Source organism: Leishmania martiniquensis, chromosome 33 (genome assembly GCF_017916325.1).
Source record: "Leishmania martiniquensis isolate LSCM1 chromosome 33, whole genome shotgun sequence".
Lineage (NCBI taxonomy): Eukaryota > Euglenozoa > Kinetoplastea > Trypanosomatida > Trypanosomatidae > Leishmania > Leishmania martiniquensis.
In genome coordinates this window covers 381,692-406,029 of record NC_090168.1, presented here as the reverse complement: position 1 = coordinate 406,029, position 24,338 = coordinate 381,692, and the positions used below count along the sequence as shown (strand labels likewise).

Genomic DNA, 24,338 nt, shown 5'->3' with positions numbered 1-24,338 from the left:
TCTCCCCACCCTCGCCAAGAGCAATCAGCCCCGCAAACGCCGGCACAGGCACGGTTGCGAAGCCGGATCCCATGTTCTTCGCCGTCACCTTCGTCGGTGCTGCTGTGCTGACAGCTGTGAGGCGGCTTCATTGGTAGTTGGCGTTGCTTTCGTTTACTTTCTTCTTTCCATCGCAAGCCTTCGTTGCTTTTTTTTAGCACCCGGAGTGCAGCGCGCATCTCGGAAGAGGAGGCGAAGGAAGAAAAAAAACGATCCATGGTACTCTTCACCTCGGCCTCAGTCGCCGATCGACGATCAACAGGTGAGTGCCGTCGCAGCACGCTGACGTTTTCTTCCTTCGTGCGAATAGGCCACATACCCAACCTCCTCAACTCGCACACACACAAACACTTACACAGGATGGCACGGCACGGCACCGTCATCTGGGAGGGGGGAGGGGGCCTCAAGGGCTCTTCTCACTGATGTGCTTATTTGGAACTAAGCTGGGTATGATAGGATAACGCGATCCAGCATCGGGCAACCGGCCGACGTCTTCGGATGGCGCTCTACCACCTGGAAGCCAAGCGCGACGAGCTGCTGCAGCTTCTGGTCCACCTCCACATCAATCTTCGCCAGCTCTGCTTCTGTCATACCGTCAAAGACATCACGAATCCCAGTAATATTGTGCGTGACCGTAATCAACTTAGCGTTGCTGCGCACCACCTGTTTCTCCTCCTCCGAGATGGCCAGCTGGTTGGGCTCTGGTGCAACGTCCACGCCGCAGATGCCCTCCGCCTTCACCCTCTCCAGCACCTCAGGGTGGGCAAACTCGCGGAAGACGGCCAGGTACATGGTTATACGGGCCTGTGTTGTGATGGTTGCTATCTCCACGAGGCGGTACTGCCGAGCAACAATTGAAAAAAAAAAGAGGCTGTCTAAGGAGTTATTGGTGCGGTGTTCGTACAACGTGGAAGAGCACGAGGGCGCTCATGAGATGAGGAGAATAGCAAAGGGGAGGAGTGAGCCTGATGCGCGAGTCAAGCACCAATTACCGCTGCGATCCACTAAGGGTGAAGGGACTATTGACTGACTATACATGTGCCCCTAACCCCGCCCCCCCAATACCGCACATGACTTCAGCCCTCACCCGCATCACCGGCCCTGCCACAGACGCGGCTGCCTGGTGCGGGGCGGCCGTGTGCAAACACACACACACACACGCTACAGCACAGCGCCGCACTCGGCCATCGCGAGCGCCGCCCCCCTGCCCCGTACGCTACCCGTCTGAGCGCGCACACCTAGGGCGGTCGCCCCAAGGCTCCCCACACCGGCAGGCAGAGGGAGAGGGCCGCGTGGGGTACGCTCGAGTCGCGCTGGCACGCGGCCCATCATACGAATGGCGATAGCGCGGCCGCTGCCGCAGGTGCGTCGTCCTATCGCCACCAGAGGGCGCTCCGCATGGGGCTGAAAGGGCGCTGCGGGATGAAGGAACGGAGGCGAAGGGTGGGCTGCCTGGTGCTCGCACACGAAGAGGGGTGTGTGCCGCGCGCTCCCGCCCTCCACCCCTCTCTGCCCCGAACGCCATCCGGGGCGAGAGGGAAGGAATGGCGCTGAGAGGGCCTTGCTATGTATGGCGCTGTGCCCGCGTGTGTTTGGGTGTCTGTTTTTTTGACAGCGTATTTGTTGAAGGCGCGGTAACGCATCTGCCTCATCGGGCACCGGAGCAACTGTATTCCTGATGGGCAGGGTCGTTTTGCTCAGTTGCTCTGCGTGAGGCTTGGGAAGGGGATGCCCCTCTTGCTTTGTATGCACTTCAAGCCGCAATACGAATAGAAATAGAGGCAAGAAAAACGCACACTATCACAAGCGACGTCCAGCAGCAGGCTTCCCTCCCCTCCCCCTTTTTTCTGTGACGGCAGATTCCTTATAGCCATCATGAGCAGCCTTCTGTAATGGAAAAGGGGAAGTGGACAACCGCTGCTGCTGCTGGTGCTTTATTGCTGCTAGTACGGAAGGCAAGCAGAAAAGAGAGGGGCAGAGTGACGTAGTGATGACGAACGCACACACATCAACGCGCATAAGCATACCCATTCAGGCACACATTTGATGCAGTGTATGTAAAAGAAGAGATGACAAGGTGGCGTTCATGCGCACAGCACGGGTGATGTGCATCCGGAGACTGCGTGTGTGTGTGGGGGGAGGGGGGAGGATCGGCAGCGAAGGCCCAGGAAATGTCCTGTCGACGGAGATTCGATGCGCAGAGGCACCCAAGAGAGGCACCAGAGGAAGATTTAGCACCAAGCGCGACACCCTTCCACGAGTCTTCTCGCCATTGACCTTCAATCGACCGTCGCCTGCCCGTTATCGGGAGTCTTCACCGCGGATGTGTCCAATTTCCTTTCTAATCGACATCGGAGAGGCGCATGTTGTCCGGCTGGTGTTCCGGCGGGGTCGCGTTCTGTCGACGTGCTGGGGCTGGTGCCACTGGAGGAGGCGTGGCTGGCCCTTCTACAGCGGGGCGACCTGTGGTGGCTTCCTCTTGGTGCGGTACACAAGGTACTGTTACTTCTACGGGCCGCGTCGTGCCGGCACGGGTGTCGTTCTGCAGCTCGTCCTCGTTCTCAGGTTTGCCCTCATGTCGGTTGCCTCGCTCTTGCTCTGTCGCGGAGACCTCAGCCACCATGATGACACCGCAGCAGCCGAATGTGACGCACGCGATAAGCTGCACGAGCACAACAGCGCCGCTAATAATAAAGAGCGGAATGCATGCCGTTGCCAAGGATAGAACACCATCGTAAGTGCCGTTGTGGTGGTAGTGGTTCAGCCGTACCGCAATCATGGCCGTCGACGCCATCAGCAAGCCAACCATGATAATCGAGACAAGCATGTTGGCAGCAACTCCGCAGATGGAAGCGTGCTGGCCAGCGTAGGGGTTCGTGGCGCTCGCACGGCCGCGCTGATCCTGCGCTTCACTTACGTCTGCATGATCACCATGGTGGTTGTGCACGTCGGACAACGTAGGGCGAGACTGCCCTTCGGCGTCGGTGCGCGCTTGCGAGTGGGCGCTGTCGCGTTCCTCGGCACCCCCGCTGCGCATCGGATTCGGCGCGCCACGCGGCGACGAGTGCCGGTTTTCGGCGCCCTCCGTGAAGGGATGCTGCGCGGGCGCCTCTCCACCATTCGCGTTCAGCTCACGCGCCGCTGCCGCCTCCGCCACCTCGGGCGGGACGTCGCTGATGTGGGTGCTGAGCAAGTTGAGCGCGAAGCGGTTCACGAGGAGCAGCGTGAGCAGCAGGAAGATTGGGAGGCCTATGACGATAAAGAAGTTGATGGTGATCACCTCATCCGCCCGGCACGCCACTAAGGCAAAGAAGACGACGATGCAGCACCCCTGCAACAAGGCAATAGCGAAGCCAATGCGGATGTAGTTGGCGAGACGCACCAATCCCATAGACTTGAGCCTGAGAAGACGACCTTCCGTTGGAAATAACGTCAGCACAATAGCGATCGTGACAAAGGCGGAGAACAGGTAACCGGGAATAAGCAGCACCCGCCACTGGAGGAAGTCCGTGCGTCCAGCGCTGGCGATGGCCGCGTTGCGGTCTTTGGCGATCGGTATGACAATGGTCAAGGCAATGGCGCACACGAGAGCGAGAAGTATGCAGTGCACGTGCAGACTGCACGGAGACGCGCTGCAGAGTAGAACCGCGAGGATGAGCGCCGGCACCCCAATACAAATGTCCAACACGAATAGCGGCGAGAACACTTTGACGTAACTCCACGATCGCAGCCGGCCGTCTACGAAGGAGACCAAAAACGCGAGAAACAGCAATATCATGACGGCGCAGATGAACATGGTGACGATCGTGATCAACACGGGCGCCGTGGAGCCAAAGGTGGCGAGGGCGACGCCCGCCACCGGGTTGGCCAGCGCCTCGAGCCCTGCCTCGCCGTAACGGTCGTAAATGTCCTTTTTGTGCGGGTCAGAGAGCACCTCATAGGCAGTGCTCACCTCCTTGAAGCGGACAGTGCCTTCTGGGCCTGCCTTGTCGGGGTGGTAGCGCAGAGCAAGGCGGTGGTAGCTCCGCTTGATCTCCTCCGGCGTCGCATGCCTGTCTAATTCCAGCACGGCGTAAAGATCGGCCATCCTTTATCGTTTCTTCCCTCCTCGTGTGCGTGTGTGTGTGTGTGCTGAGAAATGGTGAAGTACGTGGAATATCGAAGGAGGATCAGCGAAGAGAAGAAAAAAAATGCGCAGCGGCCGAGGCGGCAGAGAAGAGCAGCAGGAGGCAATCCTGCCGCGCCTGGGGAAATGGGGTATGAGCGAAACAGCAAACGAAGCGATAACAAAAGGGAGAGAGAGAGCCGCGAGGAATCTCGCAAACGTGTGTGAGGGGGGGGGGAGGGCCTGTTTGTTTATGCGGGCGCGTTTGTAGTTGTGGGCACCGCCCATCGCGTAGCACAGCGTGCCGTGCCGGCAAGTTGTCGGGAGAAGTCACAGCAGCGAAAGAGACGCCCGCGCCAGGTGAAAGCGAGTGTGGTGAAAGTGGGCCATGAACACACAGAAGAAGCGGACGCATGGGAAGATGGGAAGAAAGGAGATGAGGAAGGTGTGCGTGGGGCGGCACATGAGGGGGAGGGGTGAAGGAAGCGAACCAACATGAGCGAGACAGCAATGCACCCTCTTAGATGTCGACGCCGACTGCAGCGCAGGGTGCGCACCTCGCACCGGCTCAAGGCAGGTCGACACGCCCCCCTTTCCTCCTCGAGGCCACCCGTCGCACGGTAGGAAGCTCGTGTATGTACGTACGTACGTGTGTGTGTGTGTGCGTGTGCGTGCATGGGCGCGCGTTAGGGCACAGGACCTGGGGCACCCGTGTTCTGCGCTATCCCTTGGCGCAGGGGCGGAGTGACGATTGAGCATCGGCGCAGCACCTCCGAGTCAATGGAAAGGTGAGCTCAGTCATACCATTATTTTGTCGCTGAAAGTGTCCGTGTCCCTCCCCCTCGCTGAATGTGGGCGGTGGGTGAGAGCTGCCGGCTTATTTCTGAGGCACGGCGCATGCACTTCCCATGTCATCTCCAGACATTCACGCGTCCGAGACACGCCAACGGCTACACGCGAGCAGGCGAAAAATATAAAACGAAACTGTCCAAGCGGAGTTGTACACGAAGCAGCGAGGAAGCGCACGCGTGGGAAGGGGAAGACTTCGCCCATTCGCAACACCTCGTCTCCGACACAACACCTACACATCCGTGCGCCTGCCACATGCCCGTCCGTGGACACCGCAACGACCAGAAGCGACCTGCAAGGAGGAAAGGGGAGCGCACGAGAAAGTAGCGTCGTGCCTATGCCCTCGCCATGCATCAGCACGACGGTTTCTGTGGGATTACAAAAGCATTAAGAAGGCGCAGGTACGGAACACACATACACACAGAGGGAGAGAAAGAGAGATGGCCCACTTGCAGGCGCGCGCACGCCATCGTCGGGCAAGCGACCTCTTGAGCGGAATGGGCCAAATCCTTTGTCTTCGGTTTTTCAAGGATGATCTGCACGAGCGCGAATGGGTAGAGATGCGGCCGGTAACAGCGAGAAAGAGGGCCTCGCAAGACTCGCTGGGGTCAAGTACGGTACCCGCAACGGGTCCTATTCCCCCCCTTCACTTCTCTCCGCACACCCTGCAGCAAAATGTATGCGGCACACCAAACATCCCTGGTGTCTCCTGAGATCCCCGCCCGCTTCAGCACATCGGGTCTGCCTCGGCACCACTTTGCATTCACCTTAGCACCCCTCCCCCTTTCCTGGCAGCGTGTCCCCCGGTCACTGCTGCATCGCCCCCATCATCTTCGAGATGGTGTTCGCTTGCACCTCATTAACAGCCCTTTCGTTCGTTTCTGTAAGTGTCAGGTTGAAGAGCTCGTCCCACTTGGCGCTGCAGTTTTGCACGCATTTCTTTTCCTCCATGTCCTTCTGGAGGCGATAAGAGATAGGGGCGTTCGTCGTGCGCATCAGCGTGTAAAGTTCCTGTGTATCGAGGCAGCGGTCAATGCAAAAGGTGGTGCTGCTAAAAAGGATGGCCGACTGCATTCGGGCGCTGTTGAGGTACTGGTACGCCCGCGTGATGTTCTCCTCGTACGGCGTCATTGGTGGTGGTAGCGGTTGCATAGTGGTGTGGTTGAGCACCCTGTGCTCGGACAAAGACAAGGAAGAGGCTAACGTAAGTCTCGATTACCTGAGATTGTGTGCAAGTGTAACACTGCGTTCTGCGCGAGAAGATGAAAAGACACACACACACACAGACACGCACGTGCGTACACACGACGAAACTGGTGAAGAGACGCCCCTTTTGACGACTGCAGAGGCACGCGCGGAGACACAGGCATACGTCGTGAAAAGAATCGTGACGGGTGGGCGACAGGATCGAAGGGAAAGGGAGAGGAACGCAGAGACAGGTGGGGTGAGGGGGAGGGGGGAAGATGGGCGAGGATGCGCAAGGTGGAGCTAGATACAAGTGTACGAAAACATGAATAAGGTAAGGCGGGGCAGTGGCAGTCCTTTTAATAGGTCTAGCAACTAGACAAGTACTCCATGGTAAAGGCACAGGGCACCAAAAGAGGCGCCGCCACCCCTCCCCGTGTTCCCCTTCCCCACCTGCCTGATGCGGCGTTGGATGTAGAGGCATGACGAAGCAATTCTCTTCTCGCGAGGCACGTGTGCCACCAAGAGTGTTTCTGTGAGTGCAGGAACAGCATGTGTGCGCTTGTTTGGCGCGCTTACTCTCTCACTGTGTGTGCTGAAGACAGAGTCGCACACCTGCGCTTAAGCAGCTGCATGATCACGTCTTGGCAAAAAACATTGTTGATCCCCTCCCCGCCGTGGTGGTCGTTGTCACGGCGTGCCGGGACACCATGCCGCGGCGCTACGCCACACCTACCACGTTTCACACCCAAAGGCACATGCGGAAGGCAAAGCCGAGCATGGACATGCGCGAATGGGAGAGTGGGGCGTCTCTTAGGCCAACAGAAAAGAAGAAGCTGAGGCTGCAGCTCCAGCGGCAGTGTCGGCGCAGTGGATGGCCAGGATTGGGAGCAGACATAGACCCGCTTTCGGACACGAGAAGGATGCCTAGAGTCAGCTGAAGCGGAGTAAACCAAGGGGCTGACACGACATGCGCTGTATGGGAGAGCTTTCCAAACCACGGCACGGGGAGCCCCGCAGCGTCGAGAGAGAGAGAGAGCCGGAGCACTTTTGTGTACCTGAGTGTTCGCTTGATCGTGTTCTTGCCTGCTTGCTGCCGCTCGCCCCCCTCCTATCCCCGGACCTCGGCTTCTTCCGTTGCGGGGGCACTCTTTCCTAACTCATCGCATATTCGCCCTTGTGAACTCTACAGCCGTCCGTCAGTCGATAACGCGCAGAACCAAGTAAGCGGCGAGGTAGCAGGCCAAGATCCACGGCAAGAGATCGCCGCTCGAACAGAGCTGATTGTCGCCGCACGTAGTCGCTGCGGCGAAGCGGCCACGAGTGACGTCAACGACACTACCCGGTGTCCCACTACCGTGGTTTTCAACCGGAGGCGTGACACTTCCAGGCGCAAAGAGAGTCACTGTCCGATGTGTGAAGGAATTCAGGAGAGTCGATGCCCGCACTTTGGCGGCAGAGCACTGCAGCGGCCCTTCGAACAGCGATGGAACGGCCATGGGCCCACGCCGATCGCCAACGATATACAGAAGCACCAAAACGCTGCCAAAGCGTAGAAGGTACTTGACCGTGGTGACAGCATTGTAGTAGAGTAGGTTCACTGCGCTTTCCCCGAGCACACGCCGTCGACGCAGAGCAGTGAGTGAGCTTTCAGCGCGGTCGGTCTCCATTGAAGATGGTGTAGCGATTGTGCAAGAGGGGTCTGGCAAGGAGCTTTGCTTGCTGCCAGCCCTGGTCGTGCTAGCTGGGCCAGAAGCTGCGGTCCCCGCGTCTGCCACGCCCATAGGCTGACTCGCCTCGAGAGCGAAGGTCACACAACGGAGAAGCGTAGAAACGACTCGAGCCACCGAGCACTCGTATGCGAGGCGCTTTCGGCGCTCTGCTTGGAGCTCCTGACGCAGCCGCAACGCCTTACGCGTAAGACGGCTGTGTTCATACAAATTCGCTGTGGTGCAGATTTCCTCCGCCTCCCGTTCAAGCTTGGCGATCTCCCGCTCTAAGGCCAGCTCGCGAGATCGAATAAGGCGCGGGGCTACCGTGCGCTCCCAGTACACACTGCCAGCGTACCCGACGAAGGTGGCTGCAGCCAGCGTGAGTGCCAGCATTCCGTTCCCATACTCTCCATGGATCAAGATAAGGCTGCTGGACATGTGAATCCGTCAGACGGCAAGTCGTACAGGTCGGCAAGCGCAGACACACACACAGAGAGACACGAACGCGAGGACGATCAGAAAGAAGGGATCGAGGAAGGAAAAGGCAAAATAGACACGCAGCGCAGCGAAGGTAGCAGGTGCACGCTCCAACGCATAGCCCGCGCACCTCAGGCAGAGGCAAACGGCCGCGCAATACGCCTGCACTTTTATTCGAGTCTGGGAGGGAGAAGGTGAAGGAGGGGGGGGCAGGCAGAGGGGAGACACTGCGGTGGTGGTAAGGTGGAGTGGGATGAGGGGTGGGGCCTCGAGCGGCGCCCAACGAAAAATCAGAATAGCCAAGACAAAGGACCAATAGCGACAAGAACGGCCACGAAAGCGTGTACACAGCGAGGCAGCCGCAGCCGTGATGACCACACAAAAAAAAGGGCTGTTCAAAGCTACCGCCGTTTTCGACAGATGTCCCCCCTCTCTCTGCTCGGTCCGCGCGGCGAGGGAGGGAGAGAGAGAGCGAGACGCAGGGGAAAAAGGGAGTGGCAGAAGAACCTTGAATGAGTGCGCCTCTGTGCTGGTGTGCGTGTGTACCCTTGCACGGGTCAGAGACCCCGTGTGTGGACCAATGGGTGGATGCGACCACCTGTGAATAGATATTAATGGAAAGATATGAGTACAGGGGCAGTGGTGGGTGTGGCGTGTGCGTCTTCCTCAAGAGACCAGCGTTCCTAGCATACCTTAGCCCCTCGGTCTCGTTCGCGTGTGGGTGTGGATGTGCTACTGTACCCGATAGATGGCGCACAGGCGCACACGCGTGAGTATGTGCGTTCACAGCGCCCCAACAACGCACGCGAAGCCAAAAGAGGAGTCGATGCAGGGGAGTGAAATAGCCAAAAAGGAAATTCGCGAATGATCCCGAGAACGGCCCTGAAAGCGGAGACGGCGACGTCGCGCGTGGCGGCTAGCGGGGTAGCAACCACGTCCGTGATTGGAGAAGTGCAGCGATCCGGGTGCTCAGTGGCTACACTCGCACCCTCCCCCCCCCTTCAACTGAGGTGGCGCATATGACAGCAAGTGCGCTGTTGTTCACATGATCGACTTCTAAGCGGCGAAGCGTGAGCACAGCCAAGAGAAGTGGTCCGAAAGGGTGCAGCGATACCTCTGCTTAGTTGATCGTCAGCTCGTTGCCCTGGTGCCTCCTCTCTGTCGTGTGTGTGTGTGTGGGTGTGCACACACGACAACCGCTTTCCCTTCCCGCCCCCTCCAACAACCCTCGTCCGCCGGTTTGATGTACAGTCTGATGATGAGAAACAAGACGCGCAGGCCAGCACGCACCTACACACCAAGACACACAAATACCTTTGCTCTTGTGAAGGTCTTCGCCGTGTGTATGTGGGCGTGTGGGTGTGGAGGCGGACGGGGGCGTGGCGGTGAAGAGACCACGGCAACCTTGTACGAAAAAAAAAGAAACGCACACGGACAACAACTGAGCATCGCGGGTGACACTGGAGAGATGGGCAAAGAGGGGAAAGCATGCGCACCAATTCACGAGGCACAACACCATAATAAAGAAAAAAGAGAGAGAAGAGAGAAGGGGGAGGGGCGCCCGCCTCTGCCCCGACCCCCACTCCCAAAAAGCGCCGAAATCAGAGAGCGTCGCCCCTCTGGAGCCCGGCCATGGTGTGTTCATCACGACAACCTCCACGGCACCTGGAGCATATCTATGGGCTTAAAAAATTGACGAATGGTGGCAGTCGAACAATTTTAGAGAGGGAAAGAGAGAGAAGCGAATGGAATAAATCGTCAGCGATCCATGGAAAAAGAGCGATTTCACGGCCCTGTAGGTCTCCACAGCCCTCCCACCGCGTCTCCGCACCATGTCCATAATTTCACTTGCCACCACCACCCCCATCCCACCCGACCCCCCCACACACACACACACACAAATGCTTCCTCCCTCTCGCCCCCCTCCTCCTCTTCTTTCCTGCCGCACGCAGAAACAGAGAGGAAAAGGGTCGAGGCACGCGGAAAGAGAATGAGGCGCAGAGGCGAAGAACGCAAGCGCCCCATTGGTGTGTACCGAAGTGCATAGTGCGCCTCCCCCCTCCCCCTCCACCGCCACCGCCGCTGCCGCTGCCAAAAGCGTCGCACAGAGACCATAGGAAAGGCGGTACAAAGAAAAACGTGTGAAGGCTCAACGACACGGAGGGGCGCCGTTGATGGGAATGGGGGAGGGGAGGGGAGGGGGGCAGTGATGTACAGCTCACATAAGGTAGGCGATACCGTTGTCGTAAAAGATGAGCTGACGCTCGTGGAAGCGTCGCAAGATCTGCTCCACCAGCGACTCCGCACCGCCGTCACGGTAGCCCATCAGCGAGAGTTTCTTCACCACAATCGCCACCGTCACGGGGTCGTACAGCTGGACGATGGAGGCGACCTTGCGCTCGAGCAGCGGCAAGGACCACGACTCGCTTTCCTCGGCTCCTGCACCCGGCCCCGCGTACTTCGCCATGTGCGACGGCACAACTGCATTCTTGCTTTGCCGCGCGAACACGGGTTGCTGGAAGACGATGTCGCCATCATATTGGTGGCCGCTCCCTGGCGCTGTTACCGCCGCGTCGTTCTCAAGCGATTCGTCGGTGTAGTGTTCGTACTTGAGATAATGCTCCGTGGTCGGGTCGGGTTGCCGCGCCGTCTTTACTGCACGTATGGGCTTGGGGAGCGGGGCCGAAGACATTCCCCTCCGCATTACCCTTTCTTCACTTTCAACTTTAGGCCTTACCGCCTTGTCCGAAAGGGCGGTGACTGAATTCACGACAGTAATCGCCGCCTTTTCCGGCGCCGCTGCGGCCACTCTTTTCTGCGCGCGGCCGGATGGCGACGACACTGACGGCAGCTGCTTCAGCATGCTCACCTCCTGCCCCATATGCCGCTCAAAGACCGTGTCGCGGCTCACCCGCTTGCCGAGCTTTGCGCACTTGCTGAAGTAGAAGTTCGCCAGTACGCTGTACAAACCCAACTTGTTCGATACCTCAGTCCGAATGCCCAGCATCATGCACAGCACCTTGAGGGCAGGCACAGCAAGGTTGTCGATGCCGGTGCCAACGACTCGGTCGAGAAGGCTGCGCATGTAGGCTGCAATGTACTCCTTCACCGATTCTTCATTCTCTTCCGCTTCTGAGTCTGATGCGACTGCAGTCAATGGCGACTCGCCTTGTGCTAGAGTGCTAACGACCGTCAGAGACGAGCGCGTGTCCACAAAGCTAGGCTCCGGCGCCGTCTGAGGTGCCGGTGGCGCACAAGGCAGCGAGGCATCTTCTTCTGGGCCGCGGAGTGGCGTTGCCGGGGCGCTAGGGGGCGAGGCCCTACTTTCAATGCGTGCGCGTTTCTGCCCAACGAGAGCATCGGCCTCTTGCACGGGCTGCGTGGCTGTAGATGAAGAAGGCATTGGGGGCGAGGCTGATGCCGCGCTATTGGCTAGTGTGCTTGGCGGAGAGAGAAAAACGGGCGCGGAGGGCCCAGTACAGCCGGTCGACTCGGCGACTGCTGCAGCAGGCGTGGTCTTTTTCTTGGCCTTTGCCCCACCGCGTGTCATGGCTTCTCGAATCGCCTTGCACCACCTACGCCGCTCCTCCCAGGATGCCTGCTGCAGGTTGCGCAGGGCTTGACTGAAAACGCCCTTTCGAATCTCATCTTCCTCGCTCCGGAGAGCCGGGCGCAGGTCCTCAAACGGGTTGTCCATCCTTCGGCGCGTGCCTCTGTTTTGATGCCGGTGGGAGAGGGGAGAGACGGAGGAAGAGAAGGGGAGTAAGCGGCGCAGCAGTGGAGACGAGGGATAGAACCACCCCGTATTTTCCCTGATGGCACAAAGTCCCTCTCGAGGTCGTACTTCCCTGTCTTTCCCCCGCTGTTGTTATCTGTCTGCGTCGGCGCGGGTTTGCACGCGTGAATTGAGTACGGGCAGGCGTCGATCTTTTCAATGGTAGAAGTGGTTCGGTGTTCTCTATAGGTTATTCCTCTGGGCATCAAGCACGAGGGGAGAGGGAGAGAGGGAGAGAGGGAGGGGCGCTATGACAGAGAGAGCGCAAGTGCCGACACGATCAAGTCAGTCCAAGAGAGAGAGGCGGGAGGGGGGAGGACGGCGCTCGAGAGCCCTCCACGCGCGTAGCAGACGAGTCACACACACACACAAGGAGGCGGAGAGGGCTCTTAGATATACAGCCACAGCAACTAAGCGAGTCGTGAAGCATTCCGAGAAGAGATTCCTCTCACCTCATTCAGAAGGCGGAGAAGCGCCGGGAAGTGTTGCCGCTGACGTCTTTTTTCTTGTGTACCGACGCGCGTAGACATTTATTGGGAAGAGTGTACCCCCAACCTTCCGCAGCCCGCCGCCAAGTGTGCAATCCAATTTGGCTCTCAAAAATATCCGATGCACAGCGCATGCGTGCGCGTTTCAATTCTTTGCCCGAGGGGGAGAGTGAGGGAGGGAGCGGCACACACACGGATGCAGGAGCCAAGGTAGCCGCCAGAAGTGGACAGACGCGCGCCTTCATTTTGATCCGACGACGCGCTCCACCAAACTTGCCATGGTGCCCGCGGAGCCGCCCTTTGCCTCATACTCCTCCCCGAACCGCTTAGACGACTTCTTCATCATGACCAGCGCCTGGCGCATCGTCAGGGCAGACTCGTCGCCTTCGCGAGCCTTCTCGACATCCATGTACGGCTCCATGTCGCGGCGGACATAGTCGCGGTAGTCCCGGTAAAACGCAGTGTACTCCTCGCTAAAGGAGCTGAGCAGCAGCAGTACAAGCGCCAGCGCAGCCAAGCTGAGAACCAACACCACAGTGAAGCTCTTCCTCAATCCTTGGTGAATGAATACAAAGACATCACTACCGGTGGAGGCTGGCGGAAACGCCACCGACTCCGCTGGGGCACCGCTCGCTGTCGCCGGCATCATCGGCACCGGTACCTGCAAGAAGTCGCACAACGGCTGCCACCCATCCTGCACACGGTACACGAGCAGCCGATCGCGCGGGACAACCTCTTTCACATGTTCCTCAAACAAGTCGAGGGCGCCCGAGAGGCTAAGCGTCTTGTGTTGCCTCGAAATGGGCACGTTCTGCGCCATCATGGCGGCAGACGAGGACGGAGGCGGGCGAGCACGGCCACCTCGAGGGCTGCTGGGCTTGATGAGTGCCCGGCGCAGGTCGACCATGTCGAGTAACATCATGTGAAGCTTTGGCGCGTTCCACCACATCGCACTCTTCTTGCACTCCCGCACCAACGGCCGCAGAAACTGCTCCATGTCCTTCTCCCACGCAAGCTTGTTCGGCTCCTCCACCAGAATGACGCGTGTGCTGCGCGGGCATTCTTTGAGGATGGCCTCGAAGGCGACGGTGGCAGGGGGGCCCACCATCGAGTCGAAGAAGAGCGGGGGCGGCGACGATGCAGAGGGCGTCGTTGACGCACTAGGGTCGCCCGGCAACGCCCGCTCTGCCGCCGTGGATGCCGCAGGCTGAGGAACAGCAAGCACCTCAAAGTCGAACTTCTTCTCCCCACGCAGAACCGCACTCCATTCCTGAGGGTGAGTCAGCAGGCGACCCCTGCGCACGCTGTCTTCAAAGGTGTATGGGTGGTAGCCCAGCATGCGGATAGCCGGGCTGAGCGCGCCGCCGTTCGGGATCATGGTCAGCACCAACAGTCGCGGTGGCGGTGGCCACGGCGTGGCTGAGGAGGCCTTTCGCAGCACCCCGGTTAAGCGCATCATCACTAAAAGCCAAGTAAAGCGGCTTCTGGGAGGGTCTCTGAGCCCGAGCGTGTGTGGCCGTGACCTATGCGCAACGCAGGGCCCTCTTCTCCACAGGGACAACCGCAACCCACGCTTGAGCAACCGCCGCCAACGAAGGCGGGCATATGCGCCCCTGGAAGGAGAAAAGGGCAGAGCCATGCCGGCGACAGCGGAGGTTGGCGAGCGAGAGGCGGAAGAGAGGAGGGAACGGTTCTGCACACGGGGGGTAGGGGATCGAGGGAGGCGAGTCAGCCCTGCATTTGCACCAACGAGAGGATGCGTAGCGATGGCTTTCGCCGAGGTGCATGCGATGGGCCAGCTGCTCTCGAGCCGAGTGGAAAGGAGGTACACAGCGACGTGTCTGCTGTTGCGTGCACGCACGCATGTGAAGCTAGTCCACCAGCACTCCGACTCCAAGGCGCCCACAATGGCCTTCCTCACGGACATGATGCGCATCTGAGCGTCAACGAGCTGCACAGAAAAGGCAGGCTGAGTACGTGGCCAGCGGAACGGCTCAGGAGAGTCACTACGATTTAGAGATTGCGCATCCGCGCACACTACTCAGAGACACAGTCACAGACAGGGGCGGACGACGGCTACTACCGGCCAAGAAAAAGGGCCCACGACTTGAAGGAGAAGGGAATTCGCACATTGGCGCAAGCGCCGCGGTCGTCCCCCGCCCAACCAGTCGCTTCCGCCTCCCTTTCTCGGCGAGAGCCTGCGAGGCGTTTTCGTCGTTCTTCATGGCGAAAGCGAGTACAAGGAGCGGTAAAGCTCGTCGGCGCTCAATCCCGGTGTGGGAACGTGCACAAGCGATGTGGACAGCCCCCAGTGCGCCAGAGTCGCATCACTCGTCAGCAAACCGGCACGGTAGCCTTCCTCCAGCGCCCGCATGAAGGCGTTGTCTACGCCACGGACACTCTCGCAGAACTGTTCGGCTTCCTCTCCGCCAGTTCCACATGCCGCGGCAGCCTGTCTCAACGCCCGCGACTCGCATTCCGCGACCTGCGCCGGCGTGAGGAGGTACAAAGAGCGCGCCTCCTCACTGATCCGGATACGCACCGAGTAGGGCTGCTCCTCGTCTCCCGAAGCTGAGGAGCAGGTCGGCGGCGGCGCGGTGAGCTCAATCACACTGTCGCGGCAGCGTGCAGCCCGCGCCCCCTCCTTTCGCAGCCGCCGATGATTGTGCAGCAGCCGGCGCCGCTCGCGTGCTTGGTAGTCACTTGGGAGCCTAGACAAAGCGTCAGTGAGGGCCACGTTCAGTGACGCAGGCAGCCACGTGTGAAGTGGATTGCCCTCCTCCATTCCGCCAAGTAGTGGCGGCTGGCCAAACCAGCGGCCCTCGCGCAGAAGTCGCTCCACTTCCACATGCATCGCGGACTGCACTGGCATGTGCACGGGGACCACCATTGGCAGCGGTGCATCCCCCGCAGGCACGTGCGCCTCACCATGGCCCGCAGAATGGTGTCGTGATGCGTGATAGGCAGCCGTCCATGCGCGCACCGCGGCTGTGTTGAACGTGGGTGCGGTCCACAACAAGGTCGCACGCGTGACCTTCTGCACGAGGGTGTGTATGCACGACCAGTACCCCGGAAACGCAGACCACGGGTTGGAGGTGGTCGCGAGACGGGCCCCATGCGCGTCGTTTGGCCCACCCGTGTATCGTTGCTTGACTGGCGAAGGGTTGGCGGATGCGTGTCCCGCGGCGTCGTCATTCGCCTCACGTGGCGGAGGCTGTCCGTGGGCACGCATGTACCGCTGCATCTCCGCTAGCATTGTCTCGACATCACAGCTCGCGGTACCCGAATCCGCATCGGTGCCGTCGGCCTCCCTCAGAAGTTTCTCCAGCGCCTCGGCTTGATTCATCAGTGACGCGCTCTGGTCATCCTCGCCAGCTGCGGTAGATGTAGGGACGGTAGCGCAGCCGGACGAAGCGGCTGGAGGAACCTCCGTGCGCTGAGCAAGCTGCCCCACTTTCTGTAGGAAGCACTGCTGCTGTGGCGGGACAGGCCGAGCCGTAGCGTTGCCATCGACGATCGACTTCTCGATGAGGGTGCGCAAATGATCTGGTGGTGCGTCGAGGACCAGCGAGAGGTCGCCGTGGCTCGCGGAGGTTGCAAGCGGTATGGTCTTCGCCGCCACCGTCGCAGCTCCAGACGGGGAGCTCTCGGTGCCCTTCCGCAGCCGCCACTCCTTCTCGACTTGATCCAAGTCGACTCCGCCGCTCTCGCGCGGTGTCGGCGGACCACCCTGCCGCCGTACAGCGTCGAGCACGCCGTTGGAGAGACCCGCCCTCGCCCTGTGTGCCGCCCCTGAGTTTTCAGTGACGCATCCGCGCCCGTGCATGCGATGGGCCTCCCCGTCACTTTGAGAGAACGAAAGAGCGGCGTCTGTAGAGTCGCGGAGCTGCTGTGAGGCCAGCGGCGCCACATACTGGAGCTCCTCAGCAGGTCGTCCTACGCTACTAGGGCTCTGCAGGTACACCTGTAACGCCTCCTCTCCAGGCATCGGGGCGGTCGTGTCCACGACGATGGACAGCTCCAGCCCCTTAAAGAGCTGCTTCTCCGCCACAGCCCACGAGTAGAGCACGTGAAAGGGGACCACATCGTGACGGCGCAGCTGCCGCAGTGTCTGCCCCAGTCCAGGGTGGCGGCACAAAGTCGTCCATGGGGTGCAGAGGAGAGGTAATTGGCACCACGCAGCCTCCGACGCTCCCGTGTCCACCGCAGAGAAAGCAGGCACACCGGCACCACCTCTCTCGCCGCAACAGGAATAGAGCTGGTGCGTAGAGGGCAGCTCAAACGACACGCTTCGCCACCTGTCGCGGACAAGCAGCGTCGCAAGGTCATGGAGAAACTGCTGCGAGACCAGCAATCTCGTCGGCAGCTGCAATACGAGTGGCAGTCTCGGAAGAAATCGCTGGCCGACCTCGCTTAGGCACTCAATAGCGCAGCGAAACACTCGCTGAGGGTCGGCACCGCCTCCACCCCATAGCGCCGTTGCACCCACGATGGCCTCGAGTGGGTACTCATGCAGAGCAATGACGCCACTGCACAGAAGGCGAGGTGCGCGGCAACCTCCCGTGCGGCGCCGGCGCAACGTGGGGAGCTGCGCGATGGTCAAGTCTGGAAAGAGGCGCAAAACGAGGCACCGAGGCGCTGGCGAGCTGGTGGGGGTCGTGTCCAACGCCCCTCCTCCGTTATTGTCGGTGGCGGCAGCGCTGAGAGGCCCCAGATAGGACTCGATAGGAGCCCACACACCGGCGTAGCGGTTCGCTTTGCGGTTACTGCTACGGCCACCAATGCCGTGTAGAGAGTCGCGGTCCTCGGTGGCGCAGTCACTGTCTGCGCAGACGCCCCACGCACAAAGCGGTGGGAGAGTGACGCTGAGACCTGCAGGTGAATTCTGCGCCGTCGCTGTCTGGGCACAGATTACCTGCGAGGCGGACTGGAAGCAGTCTGAGTGGACAGTAAGCTCGCGTTGACGGTGATGAAGAGGATCAATGGCAGAAAAAGGGCGGACGTTCACCAGCGGTAGGCGCACCTCAAGCTGCGTCGGAGCGGCAGCTGCCACGGAGGCGTAACAGGATCGCCGCAAGGCGGTCCCCAGCCTCCGGGGGAGCATGCCGCGTTTTTTTCTTGTTCGTAAGGAAGACGCCGCGCTCTCCAATGCCCCCTTTGACTTGCTGCTTTTTCTTTTAATTTGCCGTGCTCCTCTGGGGGTTTTAGACGACGAAGCCCTTCGAGGGTGTCAGCGCGCGCTCGGGTGCAGTAGCCGAGCAAACGCACTCCGTGAGGGCGACAGACAGGGGAAGGCGAGAAAAGGCGAACAGGGGCCATCTGACGAGGAAGGTGGAAGAAAGCAGCAGGCGCCTGAAAAGGGGGGAGGGGGGCGGCGGAAGGAGAGAAGCCCCTTCACTGGGCGCACCGTTGTGAACTGCCGAGCGCTCTCTTGCGCGAAACTGTGTGAACGGCCCCGCGTGCAAACACTGATCGTGCCGCCCTCCGCACTCTGCGTCGACGTGAGCATGTGCACCGCTATGGGAGAACGCCCCGTCATGCGCAGACACCCTCAGGCGCTCACCTCCTCTCCCAGCTATCTCTGCGCTTAATTCACTGCTTTATGCTTCTCCGTCCAGAGCCGTAACGCGTCTGCGAAAGGGGTGAGAGAGGCGCAGAGGGATGGAGGCGAGAGGAGGGCAACAGAAAAAAAAAGAGAGAAGAAAGCGAAGCGGCGGAGAGGGAAGGCCCATGCAAATCACCACCAAACACGACTGCACGCTTAGGGCGGATACGCCAGCGCCTGGGGGGGGTAGCGAACGAAGCAGTAGGGATGGGAGGAGGAGGAGGAGGGCAGGGCTCACCTTTACTTAATGCCGAGTCGCCGGTCTCGTGGCGCGTGCCCTCGAATAAGCCGCGGCCCGTCATTCGTCACCTCCACACGCTGCTGCAAGACCTTCAGCTTCTGTGCAAAATTGTAGCGTGCCTTCAGCGCTTCCATTCGCCGCTGTGCACCCGAGGTCGTCTTGGCCGAGAGCGACGCATCCTTGTCGCCGTGCATCGTCTCCCCTTCCGCTTCTGCCGCCTTCGCGGTTGCACCCGCATCAATAGCGGCTCCACTTTTGCCGTCAACATCGCTGCGACCGCTGTCCACGCGGGGCCGCTCGCCAACCAAATGGGACGAAAGCAGCTGGCGTCGCAGCGCGTGCCCATCAAGCGGCTTCGCATGCCCGCTATCCCTCGCACCCTCAGACTCGTGCAGGTTGTCCCGCAGGCGCTGTAGCCATTCGTCAGCACGCCCGCGAAGAGGAACACCAGTGGCCCGCTCTGCCGCTGTCAAAGTGGCGTGCGGGGGTGCCTCGGTGAGGGATGGCGACGCCCCAGGCAAAAGCTTCGCTGTCCCCTCGCGCGACCGCCGTTCAGCGTACTCGGTCAGCTGCACTGCCTCGGACAGGGTCCTTGTCTGCGCTGTCTCGACGGTGGCAAAGAGCACCTCGATACGGTAGTCCTTGGAGACGCGCGTCGCGTACTCAAAGGCATGGAAGGGCTGATGCGTGTTCTTGTACCCCATCGCGTACTCACTTAGGCACGGCTCGGTGACCACGAAAAGGCTGCGCGGTGTGAGATGCAGGCGAGGGTACCACGGCGCGTCTTTGTGCTGAAGGTGAAGCAAACTGGTGGAGACCAGGTTCAGCACCCCAACATAGGACCCGATCGACGGTGGGTGTCGGTGTACAGGGTAGCCGCTAAAGGTGCCCACCATCTCACTAACCTGGCACACGTTGGGCACGGAAGGGATCAGGCCCAGAAAGAAGAAGCGGTGGAGCACCCGCTGCAGTGTTTCGCACCTCGAGAGCGCAAAAGCGAGGGTGTCTTTCCCGGGGATGCCAAGCTCCTTCTCATAGAGATTCACGCAGTAGCGCGCCTCCTCGGCGATGTAAGCAGCCCGAGCATCCTGCAGGAGATGCAGCAGCTCCTCGCTCATGGTGGCCTCCTCAGCCCTGGTGATCACGCCTTGATATCCTACCAGGCCGTCCACAAATAGTTTTCGCAGAGCGTATGTGCTTCGCGGTTGCCCCACGCTCTCCTGCATTGGAGCCAGGAGCTCCCCTTCCAAAGATGTGGATAAGAACCCGTCTTCATGCTGCCGGCGGCGTCGGCGGTCGTCGAGTACCTCTTGGTCCGCTTGCTCGCCCTCCACCTCGTGCACGCCGGGACGCTGCGCAGACGCAGCTGCCAAGTCACCCAGCAGTTCGCCCACGTCGCCGCCGGCATGGCAGTGACGCCTTGCCACACTCCATGAGTTCATGCGCTTGCGCGACTCCAAATCGCCCACACCGTACATGCTATTGAACAGCGCCGAATCCTTCGGGATGGTTGTCCACCCGGCTTGGCCATGGTACTGATCGGCCGGCAAGCCATTCAGTTCCACGTCGTCCTCGCCGCCGTCCGTGAACTCGACAGCGGAGGCGGCGTGCGCCTCGAGCGACTCGCGCAAGAGCTGCAGCCGCTCCTCACGCGACGGGCGCGGGGCTTCCCGCGCGTGCTCGTCGATGCCGTCATAGAAACCGTAGGAGCGAGGAAGCGGTGTAAAAAGCGAGCCCGCAACTGCCTCATCCACTGGAGCACCGCCTGAGTCGTTGGCGGCGTTGCGACGCTGTCGGTACACCTGGCGCTGAGAAGTGTAGCCATCAGAGGACCCGTGCGCTTCGTCGCTTGAAAATAGTGTTGGCAGTGAGTCCCCAGGCCTCAGGGATCGACATAGTGGACGTCGACGGTAGTTGGAGTGCCGCGTGTCGTCAGCTGGAGACCCGCTGTCAAACGCGCATGGCTTGCGAGGGCTTGAGGCAGCAGTATTCGTGCTAGCTGGCCCGCTAGCTTCTGAACCTCGATGGCGCGGTGGGGTCCTTGGCGTGACGCGCTGCGCTGCCGCCGCCGGCGATGGAGGCGGTATATAAAACAGCAGACGGCGAGAGAAGCGCATCCACATCTTCGCCAATGGAGCACGACGTTTTGGTAATGCGTGCGTGGACGGGCGACTACGCAGGGAGAGAAGAGAAGGAAGAGAGGAGAGGAGGAGAGGAGGTTAAAAGGCGCGAGTGCCAGCCACTTTCGCGCAGACGTAGACGCTTCGTGATTGGCGTCGAGTGCACAGCAGGTGCCCAACATGCACACACACACACAGACGCACTCATACATTTGGCAAGACAACGAGCGTATGAGAGGCGAAAAAAAAAGAACGAGAAGGGAAGAGGAGCACAGCAATGCAAACACGACAGGAAGCAGTGCGCAGGCCTGATGAGGATGGATGCAGCTCTTATCGTCGCGCTCGAGAGACTCCTCCGAAAGGAGGGCGACGAAGCAAGGCAGCAGCGAGAGACGCCGAATGGTGCGCCCTATTGCGATCCGCTTGAAGGTCTACCCGAGACCTAAAAAAAAGTGGATCGATAACCCCTCTGCAGTCGACGAACATATCTGCGGCGGCACCCTCTGTGGTGCATGCCCCGTTCTCAGGCACCCATGACGCTTCCAGCGGCGCAGCCGTGCCCTAGTTGGCTCTCTTAAAAGTGCTTCTCGTCTTTCTTTTCCAACCTCGAAAGTGCCCACGACGTCTAGCCAGGAGGCACAGCCGCTCAACTGAGTCGCTCCATCGAGTGCATTTCTCCTTCTGTTGTGAAACGTTCGCCGTCCGGCGTGTCTGCCTTGCATCAGCAAGCAGTCAAAAAAGTGCAAGCGAAGAGGGTTTACCCCACTGAGCAGCCCGAGAGAGTGCATAGAGAGAGGGAAAGAGGGGAGAAAAAAAAACATTCGTTTTTTTTGTCGTGGATGAGCTCCAACGTATGAGCTATTGAAAAAAAGGCACCGCAGCTCACCTCTGCTTCCGGCCCACATCCTCCTCCATCACCGGCCCTGCCACAGACGCGGCTGCCTGGTGCGGGGCGGCCGTGTGCAAACACACACACACACACACGCTACAGCACAGCGCCGCACTCGGCCATCGCGAGCGCCGCCCCCCTGCCCCGTACGCTACCCGTCTGAGCGCGCACACCTAGGGCGGTCGCCCCAAGGCTCCCCACACCGGCAGGCAGAGGGAGAGGGCCGCGTGGGGTACGCTCGAGTCGCGCTGGTACGCGGCCCATCATACGAATGGCGATAGCGCGGCCGCTGCCGCAGGTGCGTCGTCCTATCGCCACCAGAGGGCGCTCCGCATGGGGCTGAAAGGGCGCTGCGGGATGAAGGAACGGAGGCGAAGGGTGGGCTGCCTGGTGCTCGCACACGAAGAGGGGTGTGTGCCGCGCGCTCCCGCCCTCCACCCCTCTCTGCCCCGAACGCCATCCGGGGTGAGAGGGGCCTAAAAAGGAGAGAAATGAAAGGAAAAGAGGCGGAGTGAAAAGGTGTCCAGTGGGGGGGAGCGGAAGGAGCTCAGAGAAACTGTTTCCTCCCGCTCCTCTCAGAAAGGCGGAACAGGCAGAGGCACAGGCACATACATCCCGCAGACACCAAGATGGAAGGAATGGAAAGACGGCAACGGCAGACATTCCCAAAAAGAGAAGGAGAGAGGGGGGCTGGCGCCAGGCAACACAGAAAAAAAACCTGACCCTGCACAACGAACGTGACGACGACCGGAGTCGAGTGTCTTGACGGCGCGATGCACGGCGAGGTGTCTGAAAGGGGAGGGGGAAGGGTAAGGTGAACGCCCCACACCCTACAGGCTCACACATACTGACGTAACGAGTTCCAATGGGAACATCGAGAGAAAAAAGGGCTTGAAGCAGCCAGTCGGAGGGGGAAAAGATACAAGGAAAGCATTGAAACGCCGGCGATCTGTTTGGCCCACTCCTCGGTCAGTCTGTAAATCGCGAGCATGCCAGCAGAAAACTGATCTGCATGCTCAAGGGCAGCATGTAAAGCGATGGGGTGGCAGGGGGGAAGTCAATCGAAGGGAAGGGAGGGGGGCTAAGAGGAAGAAACGCTAAGCAACAAAGGTCATGAGCAACTCCTACGACATGACGATATCAGCGCTTGCGGCAGGTATATATTTTGGCCACCATCACCGGGCACGAAAAGGGGAAGCGTCCTCCTCGTGCAGGGCTGCAGAACGACAAAGGCCAAAGAGAAGAGCAGAGAGGTGCACCTCCCACCGAAAGCATCGACTCGACGCTGCATTGTAGCGGCAACCAATCCGCTGCTCATAGGCGAATCGCCACGCTGTGTGCTTGCAGGATGGCCAGCTTCGCATCCAGCTTCTTTGTAAAGTCACATCCACCGATTGTGTGCAGCTTCGGCAAAACCGTCTTGGCAGCCTTCTCAAACTCCTTGTTTGAGGTTTGCCCCGTGCACAGCACAACGCTGTCCACCACCAGCGTCTGCTCCTTGCCCTCCTTGTCCAGGTAAACAAGGCTCTTGCCGTCAAAGCTCTTGTAGGTTACTCCATCCACCGCCTTGACACGATTCATGCGAATCTCAAGGCGCCGAATCCACCCCGTTGTCGCACCAAGATGGGCTCCCAGTTTTCCGCGGCTGCGCTGCAACATCGTCACCTCGCGGTACGGTGGAGGAATCACCGGCTGCACAAGGCCTCCTGGGAGGGGTGAAAGGCATCTGCTACTGCCGTTCGAGCCGGCGGCGGTGTCGGCCTTCCCTTCCTCCTGCAGGGCGGCAGCAGAGTGGATGCCCCACTTCTTTCGAAACTTGAAGTTTTCCTGCTTTTCAAACTTTGTGTACTGCGCCGCAGCGACCGTCTCCGCTGAGGCGCTGTGCGGGGAAGTGAGAAACTCAGCCATGTCGAAGCCGATGCCGCCAGCACCGATGACCGCCACCTGACGGCCCACTTTTTCCGGGTGAAAGAGAGCCTCCGTGTACGAGAAGACGTTCGTGTACTTGTCCATGCCGGCAATGACCGCATCCGATTTCGCGTGCGGCTCACACCCCGTTGCCACCACCACGTCATCGTAGCCGACCGCCGCCACCGCCTCCACCGTGGCGTGCGTGTTCAGCTTTAGCGTCACGTTTGGGTGCTTCCCCAGGGTGTTCGTCCAGTAGTCGATGCTGCTCTGGTACTCTTCCTTTCCAGGTATGCGCTTCGCCAGGTTGAACTGACCGCCCAGCACAGACTTCGCCTCGTATAGTGTGACCTTGTGGCCGCGATCAGCAAGGGTTATCGCGGCCGACGCGCCTGCCGGGCCGCCACCAATGACGGCTATCTTCTTCGCCGTAGAGACAGGCAACGCTGCGCGCTCTTCCTCGTGCGCGGCTAGCGGGTTGAGCATGCAGCACGCAGTCTTCCCTTTGAAGACGTTGTCCAGGCACGCCTGGTTGCAGGCAATGCAGATGTTGATGCGATCGGCCGCGCCTGTCATTGTCTTTTCTACAAAGTATGGATCGCTGAGGAAGGGACGTGCCATGGCGACGAGGTCCGCGTCACCATCCTCCAATACTTGCTCCAGAACGTCCGGGTGGTTCAATCGATTCACGGCAATGAGAGGGATACCGCACCCTTGCCGGCGAAGATGCGACCGCACCGCTGCTGTGGCCCACGTGTAGCCCGCACGCGGCACGGAGGTGGCAATCGTCGGCACGCGGGACTCGTGCCAGCCAATGCCGCTGTCGATAACGTCCGCCCCGGAGTTGGCCACTTTCTCTGTAAGCGCAAACACCTCCGCCTGCGTCGAGCCGTCCGGCACGAGATCGAGAAGCGACACGCGGAATGCGATGATAAAGTTCGGGCC

At 60.1% G+C, this 24,338-nt stretch overlaps 9 protein-coding genes across 9 annotated transcripts in view; all 9 read right to left on the bottom strand.

Moving 5' to 3' along the window:
* Positions 1-477: 477 nt before the first annotated feature.
* On the bottom strand, positions 478-831 carry LSCM1_02579 (uncharacterized protein; the record flags this gene model as incomplete). The annotated part of the gene is made up of 1 exon (XM_067320161.1): positions 478-831. One exon carries the CDS (start codon positions 829-831, stop codon positions 478-480), a length of 354 nt encoding a protein of 117 aa, XP_067175536.1.
* A 1,549-nt stretch (positions 832-2,380) lies between these two features.
* On the bottom strand, positions 2,381-4,126 carry LSCM1_02578 (uncharacterized protein; the record flags this gene model as incomplete). The annotated part of the gene is made up of 1 exon (XM_067320160.1): positions 2,381-4,126. The coding sequence occupies one exon, from the start codon at positions 4,124-4,126 to the stop codon at positions 2,381-2,383; it is 1,746 nt and encodes a 581-aa protein (XP_067175535.1).
* Positions 4,127-5,800: 1,674 nt separating this feature from the next.
* LSCM1_02577 (uncharacterized protein) lies at positions 5,801-6,145 on the bottom strand (the record flags this gene model as incomplete). The annotated part of the gene is made up of 1 exon (XM_067320159.1): positions 5,801-6,145. One exon carries the CDS (start codon positions 6,143-6,145, stop codon positions 5,801-5,803), a length of 345 nt encoding a protein of 114 aa, XP_067175534.1.
* A 1,232-nt stretch (positions 6,146-7,377) lies between these two features.
* LSCM1_02576 (uncharacterized protein) lies at positions 7,378-8,328 on the bottom strand (the record flags this gene model as incomplete). Its single annotated transcript, XM_067320158.1, has 1 exon — positions 7,378-8,328. One exon carries the CDS (start codon positions 8,326-8,328, stop codon positions 7,378-7,380), a length of 951 nt encoding a protein of 316 aa, XP_067175533.1.
* A 2,257-nt stretch (positions 8,329-10,585) lies between these two features.
* On the bottom strand, positions 10,586-12,064 carry LSCM1_02575 (uncharacterized protein; the record flags this gene model as incomplete). The annotated part of the gene is made up of 1 exon (XM_067320157.1): positions 10,586-12,064. One exon carries the CDS (start codon positions 12,062-12,064, stop codon positions 10,586-10,588), a length of 1,479 nt encoding a protein of 492 aa, XP_067175532.1.
* Positions 12,065-12,871: 807 nt separating this feature from the next.
* LSCM1_02574 (uncharacterized protein) lies at positions 12,872-14,089 on the bottom strand (the record flags this gene model as incomplete). The annotated part of the gene is made up of 1 exon (XM_067320156.1): positions 12,872-14,089. One exon carries the CDS (start codon positions 14,087-14,089, stop codon positions 12,872-12,874), a length of 1,218 nt encoding a protein of 405 aa, XP_067175531.1.
* A 762-nt stretch (positions 14,090-14,851) lies between these two features.
* Positions 14,852-17,734, bottom strand: LSCM1_02573 (uncharacterized protein; the record flags this gene model as incomplete). Its single annotated transcript, XM_067320155.1, has 1 exon — positions 14,852-17,734. The coding sequence occupies one exon, from the start codon at positions 17,732-17,734 to the stop codon at positions 14,852-14,854; it is 2,883 nt and encodes a 960-aa protein (XP_067175530.1).
* A 741-nt stretch (positions 17,735-18,475) lies between these two features.
* Positions 18,476-20,599, bottom strand: LSCM1_02572 (uncharacterized protein; the record flags this gene model as incomplete). Its single annotated transcript, XM_067320154.1, has 1 exon — positions 18,476-20,599. The coding sequence occupies one exon, from the start codon at positions 20,597-20,599 to the stop codon at positions 18,476-18,478; it is 2,124 nt and encodes a 707-aa protein (XP_067175529.1).
* A 2,200-nt stretch (positions 20,600-22,799) lies between these two features.
* LSCM1_02571 (uncharacterized protein) overlaps positions 22,800-24,338 on the bottom strand; it is a gene marked incomplete at both ends in the record, with an annotated part of 2,196 nt that continues 657 nt past the window's right edge. Inside the window, one exon of the mRNA XM_067320153.1 lies at positions 22,800-24,338. This exon is cut by the window's right edge and continues 657 nt beyond it. Within this exon, the coding sequence (XP_067175528.1) occupies positions 22,800-24,338 (1,539 nt within the window).